This window comes from Manacus candei, unplaced genomic scaffold (assembly GCF_025592945.1).
Source record: "Manacus candei isolate 608988 ecotype Guabito, Panama unplaced genomic scaffold, ASM2559294v1 h1tg000476l, whole genome shotgun sequence".
Classification (NCBI taxonomy): Eukaryota; Metazoa; Chordata; class Aves; order Passeriformes; family Pipridae; genus Manacus; species Manacus candei.
The window spans coordinates 1-20,558 of record NW_026138524.1 but is presented as its reverse complement, the minus strand read 5'-3'; the positions used below and the strand labels follow the sequence as shown (position 1 = coordinate 20,558).

The following is a 20,558-nucleotide window of genomic DNA, read 5'->3' as shown; positions in this document are numbered from 1 at the left end:
GGCACCTCCCACCCGGAGCCAAATTCCTCTGGATCCCAAATCCCGGATCCCAAATCCCAGATCCCGTGTCCCGACTCCAGCCCCGGTCCCGCCGCAGGTGCCACGAGCCGCCCGTGCCCAGCACCCACTGTGCCCGTGCCGGGCAGGGCCGGACTGGAGCTGCCAACCAAGCCATCGCCACCTGTGGGCACCACCTGAAGCTCACCTGTGCTCACCTGAACACACCTGTGCTCACCTGTACACACCTGTGGGCACCACCTGAACCCACCTGTGCTCACCTGAACCCACCTGTGCTCACCTGTACACACCTGTGGGCACCACCTGAGCTCACCTGTGCTCACCTGAACACACCTGTGCTCAACCTGAACCCACCTGTGCTCACCTGAACCCACCTGTGGGCACCACCTGAGCTCACCTGTGCACACCTGAACCCACCTGTGCACACCTGAACGTCACCTGAACCCACCTGAACCCACCCGTGCACACCTGAACTCACCTGTGCACACCTGAACTCACCTGCAACCCCCGGCACCTGTGGGCACCACCTGATCTCACCTGTGCTCACCTGAACCCACCTGTGCTCACCTGTACCCACCTGTGGTGCACCACCTGATCTCACCTGTGCACACCTGAACCCACCCATGCACACCTGAACTCACCTGTGCACACCTGAACTCACCTGTACAAACCTGTACCCACTCCGTGCTCACCCGAACCCACCTGAACCCACCTGTGCACACCTGAACCCACCTGTACACACCTGAACTCACCTGCACCCCCTGGCACCTGTGGGCACCACCTGGACTCACCTGCACCCACCTCTGCTCACCTGTGCCCACCTGTACCCACCTGTACCCACCTGGTGTTCACCTGTACCCACCTGTGCTCACCTGTGCCCACCTGTACCCACCTGTGTTCACCTGTGCTCACCTGTGCCCACCTGCACCCACCTGTGTTCACCTGTGCTCACCTGTGCCCACCTGTGCCCACCTGTGCCCACCTGTACACAACCTGTGCCCACCTGTGTTCACCTGTACCCACCTGTGTTCACCTGTGCTCACCTGTGCCCACCTGCACCCACCTGTGTTCACCCTGTGCTCCACCTGTGCCCACCTGTGCCCACCTGTGCCCCACCTGTACACACCATGTGCCCACCTGTGTTCACCTGCACCCACCTGTGTTCACCTGTGCTCACCTGTGCCCCACCTGTACCCACCTGTACCCACCTGTGCCCAACCTGTACACACCTGTACACACCTGTGTTCATCTGCCACCCACCTGAACTCACCTCTAACCACCTGAACTTACCTGTGCCCACCTGAACTCACCAGCACCTGTTGGCACCACCTGAAATCACCTGTGCTCACCTGTGCCCTCCTGAACTCACCTGCACCCACCCGAACTCACCTGTACCCACCTGAACCCACCTGAACTCCCCTGGACCCATCCTAGGCCTTTTTTGGGGGTGTTTCCCCCCGTTTGGGGTGAGGTTTGGGGCAGGGGACGGACCCTCGGTGGGGCTTGGGGGGACAGCCTGTGGACATGATTTGGGGTCCCAGGGAGGGGACACAAGTTTGGGGGTCCCACGTTGGGGCACAGGGGGTTGGGGACATGGGATGGGGACACGATTTGGGGGTCCCAGGGTGGGGACACGATTTGGGTCCCAGGGTGGGGCACAGGGGGTTGGGGAACATGGGATGGGGACACGATTTGGGGTCCCAGGGTGGGGACACAGATTGGGGGAGACCCAGGTGGGGAACATGGACTGGCATCAGGGGTTGGGGACATGATTTGGGGTCTCGGGTTGGGGACATGGGGCTGGGGACCAGACTGGGGGACATGGGTGTGGGGTCAGGAGTTGGGGACACACTGTGGGGACATGATTTGGGGACTCACGTTGAGGGTACAGGGGTCTGGGACATGGGATGGGGACACGATTTGGGGTCCCAGGTCGGGGACACAGATTTGGGAGGACCCAGGTGGGGAACATGGACTGGGATCAGGGGTTGGGGACACACTGTGGGGACATGATTTGGAGTCCCAGGTGGGGGCACAGGGGGTTGGGGACATGGGATGGGGACATGATTTGGGGTCCCAGGCTGGGGACACAGATTGGGGGACCCACGTTGGGTACACAGACTGGGGGAGACCCAGGTGAGGGAACATGGACTGGGCTCAGGGGACACAGGTTGGGACATAATTTGGGGTCCCAGGTTGGGGATGTGTGGACTGGGGACCCAGACTGGGGGACACGGGGGTGGAGTCAGGGGTTGGGGGACACAGGTTGGGGACATGATTTGGGGTCCCAGGCTGGGGACGCAGATTTGGGGAGCCACGTTGGGGCTCAGGGGTTTGGGACATGGGATGGGGACATGATTTGGGGGTCCCAGGCTGGGGACACAGATTTGGGGAGCCACGTTGGGGCTCAGGGGTTTGGGACACGGGTTGGGGACATGATTTGGGGTCCCAGGCCGGTGTCACGGGGCACAGACTGGGGGACACAGACTGGAGACAGGGACTGGGGTCAGGGGTCTGGGGACAGACTGGGGACAGGATTGGGGGGTCCCAGGCCGGGTGACATTTGGGGACCCAGCCTGGGGGAGCCAGGTGAGGGACAGGGCCGGGGGTCAGGGCTTTGGGGGACCCAGATTTGGGACCCAGGTGGGGGGTCAGAGCTTGGTGACACTCCACGGGGACCCACGGGGGGGGGTCCCACCCTCCGCCCTGTCCCGACCCCACCCGGGACCCACATTTTGGGGTGAGCCCCCTCCCCGCGCCCCCGATCCCGGATGATCCCGGCCAATCCCGACCGATCCCGCGCCCCCCGCGCCCCCGATCCCGGCGGATCCCGCTGATCCCGGTGGATCCCGCACCCCCCCGTGCCCCCCGATCCCGGTGATCCCGGTGGATCCCGCGCCTCCCGCGCCCCCGATCCCGGCGGATCCCGCTGATCCCGGTGGATCCCGCTCCTCCCGCGCCCCCGATCCCGGCGGCTCCCGCGTCTCCCGCGGCTCCCGCGCCCCGAAGGGGTTAACCCGCGGTCCCTCCCCCCGCGTCTCCTCCCCCGGCTCCGGGACAAACTCGGGAACCAACCCGGGAAAAACCCGCCCGGAAAACCCGCCCGGCCCGACCCGTCGGGCCAGTCCTGCCGGGGCTGCCGGAGCCGCCGCAGCCTCCCCGCCCCGAGCGCGGCCTTCGGCCTCGTCCTCCTCTGCCTCCGACGGCTTCGTCTGCCTCCTCAGCCTCTCCCAGGCTCCTCCAGCCTCTTCCGACCTGCTCCAGCTTTCCTCATCCTCCTCAGCCTCTTCCACCCTCTCCTGACCTGCTCCAGCGTCTCCGGATCTCCTCCAGCCTTCCTCATCCTCCTCATCCTCCTCATCCTCCTCCAGCCTCTCCTGACCTGCTCCAGCCTCTCCTGACCTGCTCCAACCTTCCTCATCCTCCTCAGCCTCTTCCAGCCTCTCCCGACCTGCTCCAGCGTCTCCGGATCTCCTCCAGCCTCCTCCAGCCTCTCCTGACCAGCTCCAGCCTTCCTCAGCCTCCTCAGCCTCTTCCACCCTCTCCAGACCCTCTCCAGCCTTCCTCCACGCTCTCCCCAGCCGTCCTCCTCCTCCTCTGCCTCTGACAGCCTCTTCTCCAACCTCTCCCAACCTCCTCCAGCCTTCCTCATCCTCCTCAGCCTCTTCCCAACCTCCTCCAGCCTTCCCCTGGTCTCTTCCAGCCTCTCCGTCCTCCTCATCCTCCTCATCCTCCTCCGACCTCTTTGGACTCTCTCCAACCTCCATCCAACCTCCTCCAGCCTCCGTCCGTCCTCCCTGCAGCCTCCTCCTCCTCCTCCTCCTCAGCCTTCGCCGACCCTCTTCTGAGCTTCCTCCCGCCTTCCCTCCATCCTCTTCCCAACCTCTTCCAACCTTCTCCATCCTCTTCCCAACCTCTCCCGACCTCCTCCCAAACTTCCAACCTTCCCCAACTTCCAACCTCCCCCCATTCTCTTCCCAACCTCCTCCCAGTCTCCTCCAACCCTCTTTATCCCACCTCCCGGACACCCTCCCCGACCCCCTTTTCCCACCTCCTGGAACCTTCCCGACCCCTTTATCCCACCTCCCGGACACCTTCCTGACCCCTTTATCCCACCTCCTGGAACCTTCCCGACCCCTTTTCCCACCTCCCGGACACCCTCCCGACCCCTTTTCGGCCGTTCCCCCGCCATGTCCGTGTCCATCCCTCTCCGGGGCGGCGCGGCCGTTCCGGGCCGTTCCTTCTCCTCCCGCTCCTTCTCGGCGGGTCCCGCGCTGAGGATGAGCTCGGCCTCGGCCTTCGGCCCCTCCGGGGGGCTGCGCCGCGGCCCCGGCGCCTTCCGGGGGGCCGGGGGGGTGCCGGGGGGGCCGGGGGTGGGGATCACGTCCGTCAGCGTCAACAGGAGCCTCCTGACGCCCCTGGACGTGTCGGTGGACCCCGAGCTGCAGGAGCTGCGCCGGGAGGAGAAGGAGCAGATCAAGACCCTCAACGACAAGTTCGCCGCCTTCATCGACAAGGTGGGGGCTGGGGGGGGGCCGGGGGGGCACCCGGGGGGGGTGGGAACACCCCGGGACCTCCGGGGTCACCTGGGACCTCGTCACCCCCTTGGGGACGGTGGGACCCCACTGGGGACCCTCTGAGCCCTTTGGGGATGTTGGGACCCTCTTGGGAACGTTGGGACCCCACTGGGAACCCTCTGAGCCCTTTGGGGATGTTGGGACCCTTCCAGGGACCCCCTGAGACCCTTCCAGGGACCCCCTGAGACCCTCTTGGGAACCCTCTGAGCCCTTTGGGGACGTTGGGACCCTCTTGGGAACCCTCTGAACCCTTTGGGGACATTGAGACCCTTCCAGGGACCTCCTGAGACCTTTCCAGGGACCCCCTGAGACCCTGTTGGGAACCCTCTGAGCCCTTTTGGGATATTGAGACCCTCTTGGGGACCTCCTGAACCCCTGAAGGACATCCTGGACCCCTTTGGGACATTGAGACCCTTCCAGGGATTTCCTGAGACCCCTGGGGACCTCCTGAGCCCTTTGGGGACCTCCTGAGCCCTTTGGGGACGTTGAGACCCTTCCAGAGACCCCTTGAGATGCTTCCAGGGACCTCCTGAGCCCCCTGGAGACCTTCTGAGCCCTTTGGGGACATTGAGACCCCATGGAGACCCTCCTGAGAACCCATGGGGACCTCCTGAGCCATTTTGGGACATTGAGACCCTTCCAGGGACCTCCTGAGCCCCCCCAGGGACATCCTGGACCCTTGGGGACATTGTAATCCCCTTGGGGACCTCCTGAGACCCTCAGAGACCTTCTGAGACCCTCCAGGACCTCCTGGACCCTTGGGGACATTGAGACCCCCCTGAGGGACCCTCTGAGCTCCTCTGGGACCTCCCGAAACCCTCGGGAACCTCCCAGAACCTCTGAGACCCCCCTGGGGACATTGGGACCCCCTTGGGGACATTGAGACCCCCTTGGGGACACTGAGACCCCCTTGGGGACCTTTGGAGCCCCTCAGGGACCTCCAGGACCTCTGAGGATGTTGAGACCCCCTAAGGGACCTTCTGACCCCCCTTGGGGACCTTTGGGACCCTTTGGGCACCTCCTGGACCCTCTTGGAGACCCCCTGTGACCCCCTTGGGGACCTTTGGGACCCTTTGGGAACCTCCTGGACCCCCTTGGGGACACCCTGACCCCCCTCAAGGACCAACCCCCTCCTGACCTTCCTGAGGACAGCCAGACCCCAAACTTGCCCCCAGGACCCCAAATGTGCCCCTGGGACCCCAAACTTGCCCTCAGGACCCCAAACAAGTCCCCAGGACCCCAAACTTGCCCCCAGGACCCCAAACTCACCCCTGGAACCCCAAACTTTGCCCCCAGGACCCCAAATGTCCCCCGTGCCCCACCCTTTCCCCTCCACGTTCCCCCTCCAGCCCCGCCCCATTCCCCTTCCCGGGGGGAATTTAGGGGGGTGGGGGGTGATTTTGGGGTGCTGGGGGCGTTCTTGACACCCCCCCCTTCTGCCCCCGGGTGTGATTTGGGGCTGGGGGGTGATTTTGGGGTAATTTTGAGAGGTGGGAGGTGGTTTTGGGCTGGGGGGGTTGCCCCGACCCCCTTTTCTCCCCAGGTGTGATTGGGAAAGTGGGGGTGATTTTAAGGTGATTTTGGGGTATATGGGGTGATTTTGGGGTCCTGACCCCCCCTTTCTCCCCAGGTGTGATTTGTGGGTGTGTTGGGGGTGGTTTTGGGGTGATTTTGGGGTCCTGACCCCCCCCCCCTCCACCCCCAGGTGTGATTTGGGTGTGATTTTGGGGTGGTTTTGGGGTCCTGACCCCCCCCCCCCTTTGCCCCAGGTCGGTTTTGGGGATGATTTTGGGATGATTTTGGGGTCCTGACCCCCCCTTCCCTCCGGGTGTGATTTGTGGGTGTGTTGGGGGTGATTTTGGGGTGTTTTTGGGGTCCTGACCCCTCCCTTTGCCCCGGGTCGGTTTTGGGGGTATGTGGGGTGTTTTTGGGGTCCTGACCCCCCCCTTTGCCCCGGGTGAGTTTTGGGGGTGTGTGGGGTGATTTTGGGGTCTTGACACCCCCTTTCCCCCCGGGTGTGATTTGTGGGTGTGTTGGGGGTGGTTTTGGGGTCGTGACCCCCCCCCTTTGCCCCGGGTGGGTTTTGGGGGTGTGTGGGGTGATTTTGGGGTCCTGACCCCCCCCTTTCCCCCCAGGTGCGGTTCCTGGAGCAGCAGAACAAGCTGCTGGAGACCAAGTGGGGGCTCCTGCGGGCGCAGCCGCCCCCCCAGAGCGGGCTGGGGGGGCTCCTGGAGGGCTACGCGGGGACCCTGCGGCGGCAGCTCGAGGGGCTGGGCCAGGAGCGGCAGCGGCTGCGGGCGGAGCTCGGCCACGTCCGGGGGCTGGTCGACGAGTTCAAGGCCAAGTCAGTGGCCCCGAGGGTCCCCAAGTGTGCCCCATAATCCCCCGTGTCCCCTCATATCCCCCCGTGTCCCCCCCGTGTCCCCCCCGTGTCCCTCCCTGGGGCCGCACCCACTTCTGACCCCACCCAGGCCACCCCCGGGGATTCCTCGAGGGGTCTCCTCCTTCAAGGCCGAGTCAGTGGCCCCGAGGGTCCCCAAGTGTGCCCCATAATCCCCCGTGTCCCCTTATATCCCCCCGTGTCCCCCCCGTGTCCCCCCCCGAGGCCGCACCCACTTTTGACCCCGCCCAGGGGGCTGGTCGGCGAGTTCCAGGCCAAGTCAGTGTCCCCGAGTGTCCCCAGGGGTCCCCAGGTGTCCCCCCATAATCCCCCGTGTCCCCCCATATCCCCCCATATCCCCCCGTGTCCCTCCCGTGTCCCCCCCAGGGCCACACCCACTGCTGACCCCGCCCAGGCCACGCCCGGGGGCTCCTCGAGGGGTTCAGGGCCAAGTCAGTGTCCCCGAGGGTCCCCAGATGTCCCCCCATGTCCCCCCGTTTCCATGTCCCACGTCCTCCTGTCCCTGTGTGTCCCCATCCCTGGCTCAGAGCCAGCTCACTGTCCCCAATGTCCCCCAATGTCCCCAATGTCCCCCCAATGTCCTCCAATGTCCCCAATGTCCCCCCAATGTCCCCCAATGTCCCCCAATGTCCCCAATGTCCCCCAATGTCCTCCAATGTCCCCAGTGTCCCCCAATGTCCCCCCAATGTCCCCCAATGTCCCCAATGTCCCCAATGTCCCCCCAATGTCCCCCAATGTCCCCACAGTCCCCTCCATGTCCCCAATGTCCCCAATGTCCTCCAATGTCCTCCAATGTCCTCCAATGTCCCCAGTGTCCCCCCAATGTCCCCCAATGTCCCCCAATGTCCCCAATGTCCCCCAATGTCCCCCAATGTCCTCCAATGTCCCCAATGCCCCCAATGTCCCCCCAATGTCCCCAATGTCCCCAATGTCCCCCAATGTCCCCAATGTCTCCCAATGTCCCCAATGTCCCCAATGTCCCCCAATGTCCTCCAATGTCCCCCCAATGTCCCCCAATGTCCTCCAATGTCCCCAGTGTCCCCCAATGTCCCCCCAATGTCCCCAATGTCCCCAATGCCCCCAATGTCCCCCCAATGTCCCCAATGTCCCCAATGTCCCCCCAATGTCTCCATGTCCCCAGTGTCCCCAATGTCCCCAATGTCCCCCCAATGTCCCCAATGTCCCCCCAATGTCCCCCCAATGTCCCCAATGTCCCCAATGTCCCCCTGTCCCCGTCGCAGGTACGAGGACGAGATCAATCACCGCACGGAGAAGGAGAACGAGTTCGTGCTGCTCAAGAAGGTTTGGGGGGACACGGGGGGGGTCCCGGCCCTGGGGGGGTCCCAGATTTGGGGGGTTGTGGATTTGGGGCGTGTCCCTGGATTTGAGGGTGTCCCTGAGTTGGGCAGTGCCCTGGATTTGAGGACGCTCTGGATTTGGGAATACCCTGGATTTGGGGGGTCCCTCTATTTGGGGTCCCTGTATTTGGGGTCTGTCCCTCTATTTGGGGTCTCTGTATTTGTGATCCCTGTATTTGGGGTCTGTCCCTCTATTAGGGGGCCCTGTATTTGTGATTCCTGTGTTTGGGGTTGGGCCTCTATTTGGGGGAGCCCTGCATTTGAGGTTCCCTGTATTTGTGGATCCCAGGATTTGAGACCCCCTGGTTTGGGATCTGTCCCCGTATTTGGGGTCCCTGTATTGGGGTCTCTCCTTGTATTGGGGTCTCTCCCTGTATTGGGGTCTCTCCCTGTATTGGGGTGTCACCATATTTGGGGTCTGTCCCTGTATTTGGGGTCTGTCCCCATATTTGGGATCTGTCCCTGTATTTGGGGTCTGTCCCTGTATTTGGGGTCTGTCCCCGTATTTGGGGTCTGTCCCTGTATTTGGGGTCTGTCCCCATATTTGGGGTCTGTCCCCGTATTTGGGGTCTGTCCCTGTATTTGAGCTCTTTCCCCATATTTGGGGTCTGTCCCCGTATTTGGGGTCTGTCCCTGTATTGGGGTCTGTCCCTGTATTTGGGGTCTGTCCCTGTATTTGAGCTCTTTCCCCATATTTGGGGTCTGTCCCCGTATTTGGGGTCTGTCCCTGTATTGGGGTCTGTCCCTGTATTTGAGCTCTTTCCCCATATTTGGGGTCTGTCCCCGTATTTGGGGTCTCTCCGTGTATTGGGGTCTGTCCCTGTATTTGGGGTCTGTCCCCGTATTTGGGGTCTGTCCCTGTATTGGGGTGTCCCCGTATTTGGGGTCTGTCCCTGTATTTGGGGTCTGTCCCCATATTTGGGGTCTGTCCCCGTATTTGGGGTCTGTCCCTGTATTTGGGGTCTGTCCCCATATTTGGGGTCTGTCCCCGTATTTGGGGTCTGTCCCTGTATTGGGGTGTCCCTGTATTTGGGGTCTGTCCCCGTATTTGGGGTCTCTCCGTGTATTGGGGTCTGTCCCTGTATTGGGGTCTGTGCCCCCCTGGGGGTGTCCCTGGCCCTGGGGGGGTCCCGGGGGGGTGTTGGGGCCGGGGGGTGACCGGGGTGTCCCCCAGGACGTGGACGAGGCCTACATGGCCAAGGTGGAGCTGGAGTCGCGCCTGGAGAGTCTGACGGACGAGATCAACTTCCTGCGGCAGCTCTACCAGGAGGTGGGACCGGAGCGGGGTCGGGGTCGGGGGGATTGGGGTGGGATTGGGACTGGGGTGGGATTGGGGTGAGATTGGGATTGGGATTGGGGTGGGATTGGGATTGGGGTTGGGGTGGGATTGGGGTTGGGATCACGATTGGGGTTGGGGTTGGGGCGGGATTGGGGTGGGATTGGGATTGGGGTTGGGATTGGGGTTGGGGTTGGGATCACGATTGGGGTTGGGGGTGGGGTTGGGATTGGGATCAGGATTGGGGTGGGATTGGGGTGGGATTGGAGTTGGGGTGGGATTGGGGTTGGGGCGGGATTGGGGTTGGGATTGGGATCAGGATTGGGGTTGGGGTTGGGGTGGGATTGGGATTGGGGTTGGGATCAGGATTGGGGTTGGGGTTGGGATTGGGGTTGGGATCGGAGTTGGGGTTGGGATTGGGGTGGGATTGGGATCGGGGTTGGGGTTGGGATGGGGGTTGGGGTTTGCATTGGGGTTGGGATTGGGGTTGGGATCGGGGTTGGGGTGGGATTGGGATCGGAGTTGGGGTTGGGATTGGGGTTGGGGTCGGGGTTGGGGTTGGGATTGGGGTTGGCATTGGGGTTGGGATTGGGGTTGGGGTTGGGGTTGGGGTGGGATTGGGATTGGGGTTGGGGTTGGGATCGGGATTGGGGTTGGGGGATATTCCTGGGTTTTGGGGTATCCCTGGATTTGGGAGTGCCTTGGATTTTGAGAGGTCCAGGATTTGGGGGTTCCCTGGATTTGGGGGCGGGGCAGGGGCAGGAGAGTCCCTTTATTTAGGACTGTCTCTGGATTTGGGATCCCTGCATTTGGGGTCCCCCTGTATTTGGGGTCCCTGTATTTGGGGTGTCCATGTATTTGGGGTGTTCCTGTATTTGGGTTCCCTGTATTTGGGGTCCCTGTATTGGGGTGTCCCCATGTTTGGGGTGTCCCTGTATTTGGGGTCTGTCCCTGTATTTGGGGTGTCCCTGTATTTGGGGTCCCTGTATTTGGGGTCCCTCTATTTGGGGTGTCCCTGTATTTGGGGTGTTCCTGTATTTGGGGTGTCTGTATTTGGGGTGTCCCCATCCCGTGCATCCCCCAGGAGCTGCAGGAGCTCCGTTCCCAGAGCTCGGACACGTCCGTGGTTCTGTCCATGGACAATTCCCGGCGCCTGGACATGGGGGGGGTCCTGGCCGAGGTGCGGGCGCAGTTCGAGGACATCGCCGGGCGCAGCCGCGCCGAGGCCGAGGGGCTCTACCAGGGCAAGGTCAGAGACCCTCCCGGGACCCCCCGCCTTCCTCGGCATCCTCCTCATCCTCCTCATCCTCCTCATCCTCCTCATCCTGCTCATCCTGCTCATCCTTCTTCTCATCCTCCTCATCCTCATCTTCCTCCTCCTCATCCTCCTCATCCTGCTCATCCTCATCCTGCTCATCCTTCTCATCCTCCTCATCCTCATCCTGCTCATCCTCATCCTGCTCATCCTTCTTCTCATCCTCCTCATCCTCCTCATCCTCATCCTCATCCTCATCCTGCTCATCTTCCTTATCCTCATCCTCATCCTCCTCATCCTTCTCCTCCTCCTCCTGCTCATCTTCCTCCCCCTCATCCTCCTCCTCCTCCTCCTCCTCATCCTCCTCATCCTCATCTTCCTCCTCCTCCTCCTCTTCATCTTCCTCATCCTCCTCCTCATCCTCCTCATCTTTATCTTCCTCCTCAGCCTCTTCTGCTTCCTCCCCCTTCTCTTTTTCTTCCCCCTCCTCTTCCTCCCTGTCCTCCTCGTCCTTCTCCTCCTCCTCTTTCCTGCCCCCCCAAGCCTTCATCTTCCTCCTCCTCCCTGCTCCCTGAGCCTTCATCCTCCTCCTCCTTCCTGCCCCCCAAGCCTTCATCTTCCTCCTCTTTCCTGCCCCCCCAAGCCTTCATCCTCCTTCCCCCTGTCCCCTCCTCCTCCTCCTCTTTCCTGCCCCCCCAGCCTTCATCCTCCTCCATGTCCCGTCCTTCTCCTCCTCCATGTTCCCAAGCCTTCATCATTCCCCTCCTCCCTGCCCCTTCTTCCTCCTCCCCACTGCTCCCTGAGCCTTCCTCCTCCTCCTCCTCCTCCCTGCGCCTTCTTCCTCCTCTTCCCTCCTACCTAATCCTTCCTCCTCCTCCCTGCCCTGAACCTTCCTCCTCCCTGCCCTCTCTTCCTCCTCCTCCCTGCTCCAAATCATCCTCCTTCCCTCCCCAGTCCTACTCCTTGCTCCCAACCCTTCCTCCTCCTCCTCCTCCTCCTCCCCCCTGCCCTAAACCTTCCTCCTCCCTGTCCCATCCTCCTCCTCCTCCTCCTTCCTGCTCCCTGAAACTTCCTCCTGCTCCTCCCTGCCCCAAATCCTTCCTCCTGCTCCTCCTCCTCCCCCTCCCTGCCCCAAATCCTTCCTCCTGCTCCTCCTCCTCCTCCTCCTCCCCCTCCCTGCCCCGGAGCCTCCGCAGGGGAGAAATTCCGGCTCCAAACCTGCCTGGAGCTGGAGCCACCTCATCCCAGCCCTGGAGGGTTCCCAGCCCTGGGAGGGTCCCACCCCAACCCCAAGGGTTCCCATCCCAGCCCCAAGGGGTCCCATCCCAGCCCTGGGGGTCCCATCCCAGCCCTGGGTGACCCATCCCATCCCAGGGAGTCCCATCCCAGCCCTGGGTGACCCATCCCATCCCAGGGAGTCTCATCCCAACCCAGGGGGTTTCCATCCCATCCCACCCCTGTGGGGGGTCCCATCCCAACCCTGGGGGCTCCCATCCCAGCCCTGGGAATCCCATCCCAACCCAGGGGAGTCCCATCCTAACCCCAGAGGTCCCATCTCATCCCTGGGGTTCCCATCCCAGCCCTGGGGTTCCCATCCCAGCCCTGGGGGTCCCATCCCAGCCCTGGGGGGTCCCATCCCAACCTCAAGGTGTCCCATCTCAGCCCTGGGGGGTCCCACCCCATCCCATCCCAAGGGGTCTCATCCCAACCCCAGGGGGGTCCCATCCCCTCCCAGGGGAGTCCCATCCCAGCCCTGGGGGTCCCATCCCATCCCCGGGGGTCCCATCCCAGCCCAGGGGGTCCCTCCTGGCCCAGTCCTGGGCTGTGGGGGGACAGGGAGGGCTCCCCCCATTCCTGGTTCAGGCACATCCCAGGCTCTGTCTTCCCAAATTTTGGGGAACTGGTGGAAAAAGGGGAACCCCCAGTCCCCATCCCTCCGGGGTCCTGACTCCAAACCCAGCTGGATACCCCCCATCCCAGCTGGATCCCCACATCCCAGCTGCACCCCCCACATCCCACTTGGATCATCTCCGTTGACTTGGCCACATCCCGGCTCTTCCCTCCCAATTTTTGGGGTGTTGGTGGAAAAGGGAGCTCTCCCCATCTCCATCTGGGTTCCAGACCCAACCAGACCCCCCCACATCCCAACCAGACCCCCCCATTCCAACCAGACCCCCCACATCCCAGCTGGACCCCCCACATCCCAACCAGACCCATTCCATCCCACACTGGACCCTCCCTCCATGTTCAGCCCCATCCTGGCTCTTCCCTCCCAATTTTTGGGGTGTTGGTGGAAAAGGGGGGTCCCCTCATCTCCATCTGAGCTCCAAACCCTACCAGACCCCCCACATCCCAACTGGAGCCCCCACATCCCACTTGGATCATCTCCATTGACTTGGCCACATCCCGGCTCTTCCCTCCCAATTTTTGGAATGCTGACAGAAAAGAGGGGGTCTCCCCATCTCCCTCTGGGTTCCAAACCCTACCAGACCCCCCACATCCCAACTGGATCCCCCCCATCCCAACCAGACCCCCCACATCCCAACTGGATCCCCCCCATCCCAACCGGACCCATCCCATCCCGCCCTGGCCCATCCCTCCGTGTTCAGCCCCATCCCGGCTCTCCCCTCCCAATTTTTGGGGTGCTGGTGGAAAAGGGGGGGGTCTCCCCATCTCCCTTTGAGTTCCAAACCCTACCAGACCCCCCATATCCCAACCAGACCCCCCACATCCCAACCAGACCCCCCCCATCCCAACTGCAACCCCCCCATCCCAACCGAACCCATCCCATCCCACCCTGGCCCATCCCTCCGTGTTCAGCCCCATCCCGGCTCTCCCCTCCCAATTTTTGGGGTGCTGGTGGAAAAGGGGGGGGTCTCCCCATCTCCCTTTGGGTTCCAAACCCTACCAGACCCCCCATATCCCAACCAGACCCCCCACATCCCAACCAGACCCCCCCCATCCCAACTGCAACCCCCCCATCCCAACCGAACCCATCCCATCCCGCCCTGGCCCATCCCTCCGTGTTCAGCCCCATCCCGGCTCTCCCCTCCCAATTTTTGGGGTGCTGATGGAAGAGGGGGATCCTCTCATCTCCATCTGGGCTCCAAACCCTACCAGACCCCCCACATCCCAACCAGACCCCCCCACATCCCAACCAGACCCCCCACATCCCAACCAGACCCCCCACATCCCAACTGGATCCCCTCCATCCCAACCCGACCCCTCACATCCCACCCTGGCCCATCCCTCCGTGTTCAGCCCCATCCCGGCTCTCCCCTCCCAGTTTTTGGGTGCTGTTGGATTTGGGGGACCCCCCCATCCCCATGCCCACCCCCCTGTCCCCCCAGTACGAGGAGCTGAAGCTGACGGCCGGGAAGCAGGGGGACGACCTGCGCAACACGCGGAGCCACATCCAGGAGCTGAGCCGCAGGATCCAGCGGGGCCAGGCCGAGATCGACGCCCTCAAGAACCAGGTCTGGGGGAGACCCCTGGGATCAGGGCAGGCTGGGATCAGGGGGAGACTCCTGGGATCTGGGGGAGACCCCTGGGATCTGGGGGAGACCCCTGGGATCTGGGCAGGCTGGGATCTGGGGGAGACCCCTGGGATCTGGGGGAGACCCCTGGGATCTGGGGGAGACCCCTGGGATCTGGGCAGGCTGGGATCTGGGGGAGACCCCTGGGATCTGGGGGAGACCCCTGGGATCGGGGCAGGATGGGATCTGGGGGAGACCCCTGGGATCTGGGGGAGACTCCTGGGATCTGGGGGAGACCCCTGGGATCTGGGGGAGACTCCTGGGATCTGGGGCAGGCTGGGATTTGGGGAGACTGGGATTTGGGGAGACTGGGATTTGGGGAGACTGGGATCTGGGGGAGACCCCTGGGATCTGGGGAGACCCCTGGGATCTGGGCGAGACTGGGATTTGGGGGAGACTCCTGGGATCTGGGGGAGCCCCCCTGGGATCTGGGGGAGACTGGGATTTGGGGGAGACTGGGATTTGGGGCAGACTGGGATTTGGGGGAGACTGGGACTTAGGGGAGACTGGGATCAGGGGGAGACTGGGATCTGGGGCAGACTGGGATCTGGGGGAGACTGGGATTTGGGGGAGACTGGGATTTGGGGAAAATGGGATCAGGGGAGACTGGGGTTTGGGGGAGACTGGGATTTGAGGGAGCCTGGGATCAGGGGGAGACTGGGATTTGGGGGAAAATGGGATCAGGGGGAGACTGGGATTTGAGGGAGACTGGGATCAGGGGGAGACTGGGATCTGGGGCAGACTGGGATCAGGGGGAGACTGGGATTTGGGGGGGTGTGCTGGATTTTGAGGTGCCGTGGATTTTGGGGTGCCCTGGATTTGGGGGATACTGGGATACTGGAGATACTGGGACATGGGGGATACTGGGACACTGGGGATACTGGGACATGGGGGATGTTGGGACATGGGGGATACTGGGACACTGGAGATACTGGGACATGGGGGATGTTGGGACACGGGATCCTGGGATACTGGAGATACTGGGACATGGGGGATCCTGGGATCCTGGTGATGCTGGGACTCTGGGGATCCCGGGATATGGGATCCTGGGATAGTGGTAATACTGGGACATGGGGGATGGAGGGATGCTGGGGCTACTGGGATACTGGTGATACTGAGACCCTGGGGATCCTGGGACACGGCGATACTGGGACACTGGGGATGTTGGGACTCTGGAGATCCTGGGACTCCGGGGATGTTGGGACACTGGTGATTTTGGGACATGGGGGATCCTGGGACTCTGGGGATCCCGGGATCCTGGTGATGTTGGGACTCTGGAGATCCCGGGACTCTGAGGATCTTGGGACACTGGGGATCCCAGGACACTGAGAATCCTGGGATCCTGGTGATTTTGGGACATGGGGGATCCTGGGACGCTGGGGATGTTGGGACTCTGGAGATTCCAGGACACTGGGGATCCCAGGACACTGGTGGGTTTGGGACTCTGGGGATCCCAGGACATGGGGGATCCTGGTGATGTTGGCACTCTGTGGATCCTGTAACACGGGGGATCCTGGTGATGTTGGCACTGTGGGGATCCTGGAACACTGGGGGATCCTGGAACACTGGGGGATCCTGGGATCCTGGTGATCCTGGATCCTGGTGATGCTGGGACTCTGGGGATCCTGGAGCATTGGAATCCTGGGACTCTGGGGATCCTGGGACACTGGTGATGCTGGAATCTGAGGGATCCTGGGATATTGGTGATGTTGGGACTCTGGGGATCCCGGGACTCAGGGGATGTTGGGATTCTGGGGATCCCAGGATCATGGTGATTTTGGGACTCTGGGGATCCTGGGACACTGGGAATCCGGGGATCCTGCCGATTTTGGGACTCCAGGGGATCCTGGGACTCTGTGGATCCTGGAACACTGGGGGATCCTGGGATCCTGGTGCTACTGGCACTCTGTGGATCCTGGAACACTGGGGGATCCAGGAACACTGGGGGATCCTGGGATCCTGGCACTCTGGGATCCTGGAACACGGGGGATCCTGGTGACACTGGCACTCTGGGGATCCTGGTGATCCTGGTGCTGCTGGCACTCTGGGATCCTGTAACATGGGGGATCCGGGGATCCTGGCACTCTGGGGATCCTGGAACATGGGGGGATCCTGGTGACACTGGCACTCTGGGGATCCTGGTGATCCGGTGATGTTGGCACTCTGGGGATCCCAGAACACTGGGGATCCTGGTGATCCTGGGGACACTGGCACTCTGGGGATCCTGGAACACTGGGGATCCTGGTGATCCTGGATCCTGGCACTCTGGGATCCCGTGCCCCGGTGCCAGCAGTGTCCCCCCCCCGGCAGCGCTCGGGGGCTGGAGGCGGCCGTGGCCGAGGCGGAGGAGCGCGGGGAGCTGGCGCTGAAGGACGCCCGGGGCCAAGCTGGGGGGGCTCGAGGGGGCCCTGCAACAGGCCAAGCAGGACCCTGGCCCGGCAGCTCCGCGAGTACCCAGGAGCTCATGAACGTCAAGCTGGCCCTGGACATCGAGATCGCGACCTACAGGAAGCTGCTGGAGGGGGAGGAGAGCAGGTGGGGGCAGAACACCAGAGCCCAACGGCCCAGAGCCCAAACCCTACAGCCCAGAGCCCAAATCCTACAGCCCAGAGCCCAAATCCTACACCTCAGATCTGAAATCACACACCCCAGAGCCCAAACCCTACAGCCCAGAGCCCAAACCCTACAGCCCAGAGCCAAATCCTACAGCCCAGATCCACAGCACACCCCTGGAGCCCAAATCCTACAGCCCAGAGCCCAATTCCCTACACCCCAGAGCCCAAATCCTACAGCCCAGATCCCAAATCCTACACCCCAGAGCCCAAACCCTACACCCCAGAGCCCAAACCCTACAGCCCAGAGCCCAAATCCTACAGCCCAGAGCCCAAATCCTACACCTCAGATCTGAAATCACACACCCCAGAGCCCAAACCCTACAGCCCAGAGCCCAAACCCTACAGCCCAGAGCCCAAATCCTACAGCCCAGATCCCACAGCACACCCCTGGAGCCCAAATCCTACAGCCCAGAGCCCAAATCCTACACCCCAGAGCCCAAATCCTACAGCCCAGATCCCAAATCCTACACCCAGAGCCCAAACCTACACCCCAGAGCCCAAACCCTACAGCCCAGAGCCCAAATCCTACAGCCCAGAGCCCAAACCCTACAGCCCAGATCCCAAATCACATGCCCTGGATCCCAGATCCTACACCCCAGATCCAAATCCTAAACCCCAGATTCCAAATCACATGCCCTGGATCCCAGATCCTACACCCAGATCCCAAATCCTAAACCCCAGATCCCAATCACATGCCCTGGATCCCAGATCCTACAACCCAGATCCCACAGCACACCCCTGGATCCCAAATCACATGCCCTGGATCCCAGATCCTACACTCCAGATCCCAAATCACACACCCTGGAGCCCAAATCCACACCCCAGATCCCAAATCCTACCCCCCAGATCCCAAATCCTACACACCCTGAATCCCAAATCCTACAGCCCAGATCCCAAATCCTACAGCCCAGAGCCCAAATCGTACACCTCAGATCTGAAATCACACACCCCACATCCCAAATCCTACACCCCAGATCCCAAATCACATGCCCTGGATCCCAAATCCTACAGCCCAGATCCAAATCACACACCCTGGAGCCCAAATCCTACAGCCCAGATCCCAAATCACACACCCTGGATCCCAAATCACATGCTCTGCGAACCCAAATCCTACACCCCCGGATCCCAAATCCTGTGGTCTGGATCCCAAATCCTACACCTCAGATCTGAAATCACACACCCCAGATCCCAAATCCGACACCCCAGATCCCAAGTCATGTACCCCAGATCCTCAGTGCTGTGATCTGGATCCAAATCCTACATCCTGGATCCCAAATCACATGCCCTAGAACCCAAATCCTACACCTCAGATCCCAAATCACACACCCCAGATCCCAAATCCTACACCCCAGATCCCAAGTCATGTACCCCAGATCCTCAATCCTGTGATCTGGATCCCAAATCACACGCCCTAAAACCCAAATCCTACACCCCAGATCTGAAAGACCTCCAAATCCCTCCCCCGACCCTGTTTTTGGGGCCCTCCTCACCCCCCTAAATCTCCCCTCACTGACCTTGTTTTTGTGGCCCCCCCTCCCAAATCCCCCTCAAATCCCCCTTCAAAAACCCCTCAAATTCCCCCCAAATCCCCCCCCAAATTCCCCTCGAATCCCCCAAAACGCCCTAAAATCACCTCCAGATCCCCCTCAAATTCCCCACCAATTTCCCTCAAATCTCCCTCAAATCCCCTTCAAATTCCCCCAAATCCCCTCAAATTCTCCCCAATTTCCCCTCAAATCCCTCTCAAATCCCCCCTCAAATCCCCCTCAAATCCTCCCTAAAATTCCCTCCAAATCCCCCTCAAATTCCCCCCAATTTCTCCTCAAATCTCCCCAATTCCCCCCCAAATTCCCCCTCAAATCCCCCTCAAATTCCCCCCAAATCCCCCCCAAATGCCCCTCAAATTCCCCCAAAACCCCTCCAATTCCCCCCCCACTGACCCTGTTTTTGGGGTCTCCTCGCCCCCCAAATCCCCCTCAAATCCCCCCAAATCCCCCCCAAATGTCCCTCAAATTCCCCCCAGACCCCCCCAAACCCCCTCCAAATCCCACCCCTCTCACTGACCCTGTTTTTGGGGTCCCCTCGCCCCCAAATCCCCCTCAAATCCCCCCAAATCCCCCTCAGATCCCCCTCAAATCCCCCAAATCCCCCCAAAAGCCCCCCAAGCCCCCCAAATCCCCCAAAATCCCCCCCACCCCCCCCCTCACCGCCCCCGTTTTGGGGTCCCCCCAGGCTGGAGGCGGCCGTGCAGACCCTGAGCATCCACCCCAAACCCTCGGGGTACCCGGGTGAGTTTTTTTGGGGGGGGGGGTCCCGGCACATCCCCCCCCTCCCCCTCCCCAATTTTGGTGCCCCCCCCTCCCCCTTTGACGCTGCTCCCTCTCCCCCACAGGCGCCTTCGGGGGGGGTTTCGGGGGCGGTTTCGGGGGGGGTTTCGGGGGGGGCTTTGTCAGCACGGGGTACTCGGGCCCCCCCCCGCCCCCCGAGGGCGGGACCCCCCCCCAAATCCCGCGCCATCGTCATCAAGAAGATCGAGACCCGCGACGGGAAACTCGTGTCCGAGTCCTCCGACGTGCTGGAGAGCTGAGCCCCCCCTCCCTGCCGGGAGGGGCATCCGGGGGGGTCCTGATGAGCCCCCCCCTCTTCTCGGGGTGTCCCGACCTGCTGAGCCCCCCCCGGAGCCCCCTCTTTCCATCCTGAGCCCCCCCAGAGCCCCCCCTTGGTGTCCCCCCCATGTCCTGGAGAGCTGAGCCTCCCCTCCCTGCCGGGGGGGGCATTGGGGGGGGGGGGTCATGAACCCCCCCCTCTTCTCGGGGTGTCCCGACCTGCTGAGCCCCCCCCGGAGCCCCTCTTTCCATCCTGAGCCCCCCCGGAGCCCCCCCCCTTTCCATCCTGAGCCCCCTGGAACCCCCCTTTTCCTTCCCGGGGTGTCCCCCCTGTCCTGACCTGCTGAGCCCTCCTGGAGCCCCCCCTTTCCTTCCTGAGCCCCCCGGAACCCCCCCTTGGTGTCCCCTCCATGTCCGGACCTGCTGAGCCCCCCCCGGAGCCCCCCCTTTCCTTCCTGAGCCCCCCCGGAGCCCCCCCTTGGTATCCCCTCCATGTCCGACCTGCTGAGCCCCCCCGAGCCCCCCCTTTTCATCCTGAGCCCCCCCCCGAGCCCCCCCTTTCTATCCTGAGCCCCCCCAGAGCCCCCCCTTTCCTTCCTGGGGTGTCCCCCCCCCCTCGTCCACACCAACTGAGCCCCCCTTTCCTGGGGGGTCCCGTCCATGGCCTGGGGGGTCCTTGGGGGGGTCCTGGGGGGGGGTCTGGGGGGGTCCTCGGGGGGTCCTGGGGGGGGTCCGGGGGCGTCCAAGTCCTGGCCACCTGAGCCCCCTCCCCTTTTCTGGGGGTGTGTCCCCCCCGCCATGGGAGCGAGGGGGTCCTGTCCGTGTCCTGGGGGGGTCCTGGGGGGGGGTCCCTCCATGTCCAGGCCAACTGAGCCCCCCCCGGAGCCCCCCCTGCCCTTCCCGGGGGGGGTCCCCC

The 20,558-nt window shown here is 62.6% G+C and overlaps 1 protein-coding gene and 1 long non-coding RNA gene across 3 annotated transcripts; one reads left to right on the top strand and one right to left on the bottom strand.

Annotated features, from left to right (window-relative positions):
• Nucleotides 1–212: 212 nt before the first annotated feature.
• LOC127465734 (uncharacterized) lies at nt 213–1,417 on the bottom strand. 2 transcript variants are annotated; one of them, XR_007902377.1, is made up of 4 exons: nt 1,217–1,417; nt 1,032–1,081; nt 546–980; nt 213–321 (listed from the first exon to the last, which is right to left on the bottom strand). It is a non-coding gene; the product is annotated as an uncharacterized LOC127465734 (long non-coding RNA). The 2 variants fall into 2 exon arrangements; XR_007902378.1 differs by lacking the exon at nt 1,032–1,081 and adding an exon at nt 981–1,000 and having other exon boundaries at nt 546–950; nt 1,238–1,417.
• A 1,988-nt stretch (nt 1,418–3,405) lies between these two features.
• LOC127465735 (keratin, type II cytoskeletal 8-like) lies at nt 3,406–19,715 on the top strand. Its single transcript, XM_051776265.1, is given in 15 exon segments — nt 3,406–4,022; nt 4,089–4,112; nt 4,145–4,535; nt 6,731–6,939; nt 8,238–8,298; nt 9,529–9,624; nt 10,715–10,879; nt 14,236–14,361; nt 16,712–16,801; nt 16,803–16,850; nt 16,852–16,875; nt 16,877–16,956; nt 19,269–19,324; nt 19,429–19,523; nt 19,525–19,715. Coding segments are annotated over 13 exon segments (1,476 nt in total). The 5' UTR covers nt 3,406–4,022; nt 4,089–4,112; nt 4,145–4,208; the 3' UTR covers nt 19,624–19,715.
• The last annotated feature ends 843 nt before the right edge of the window (nt 19,716–20,558 follow it).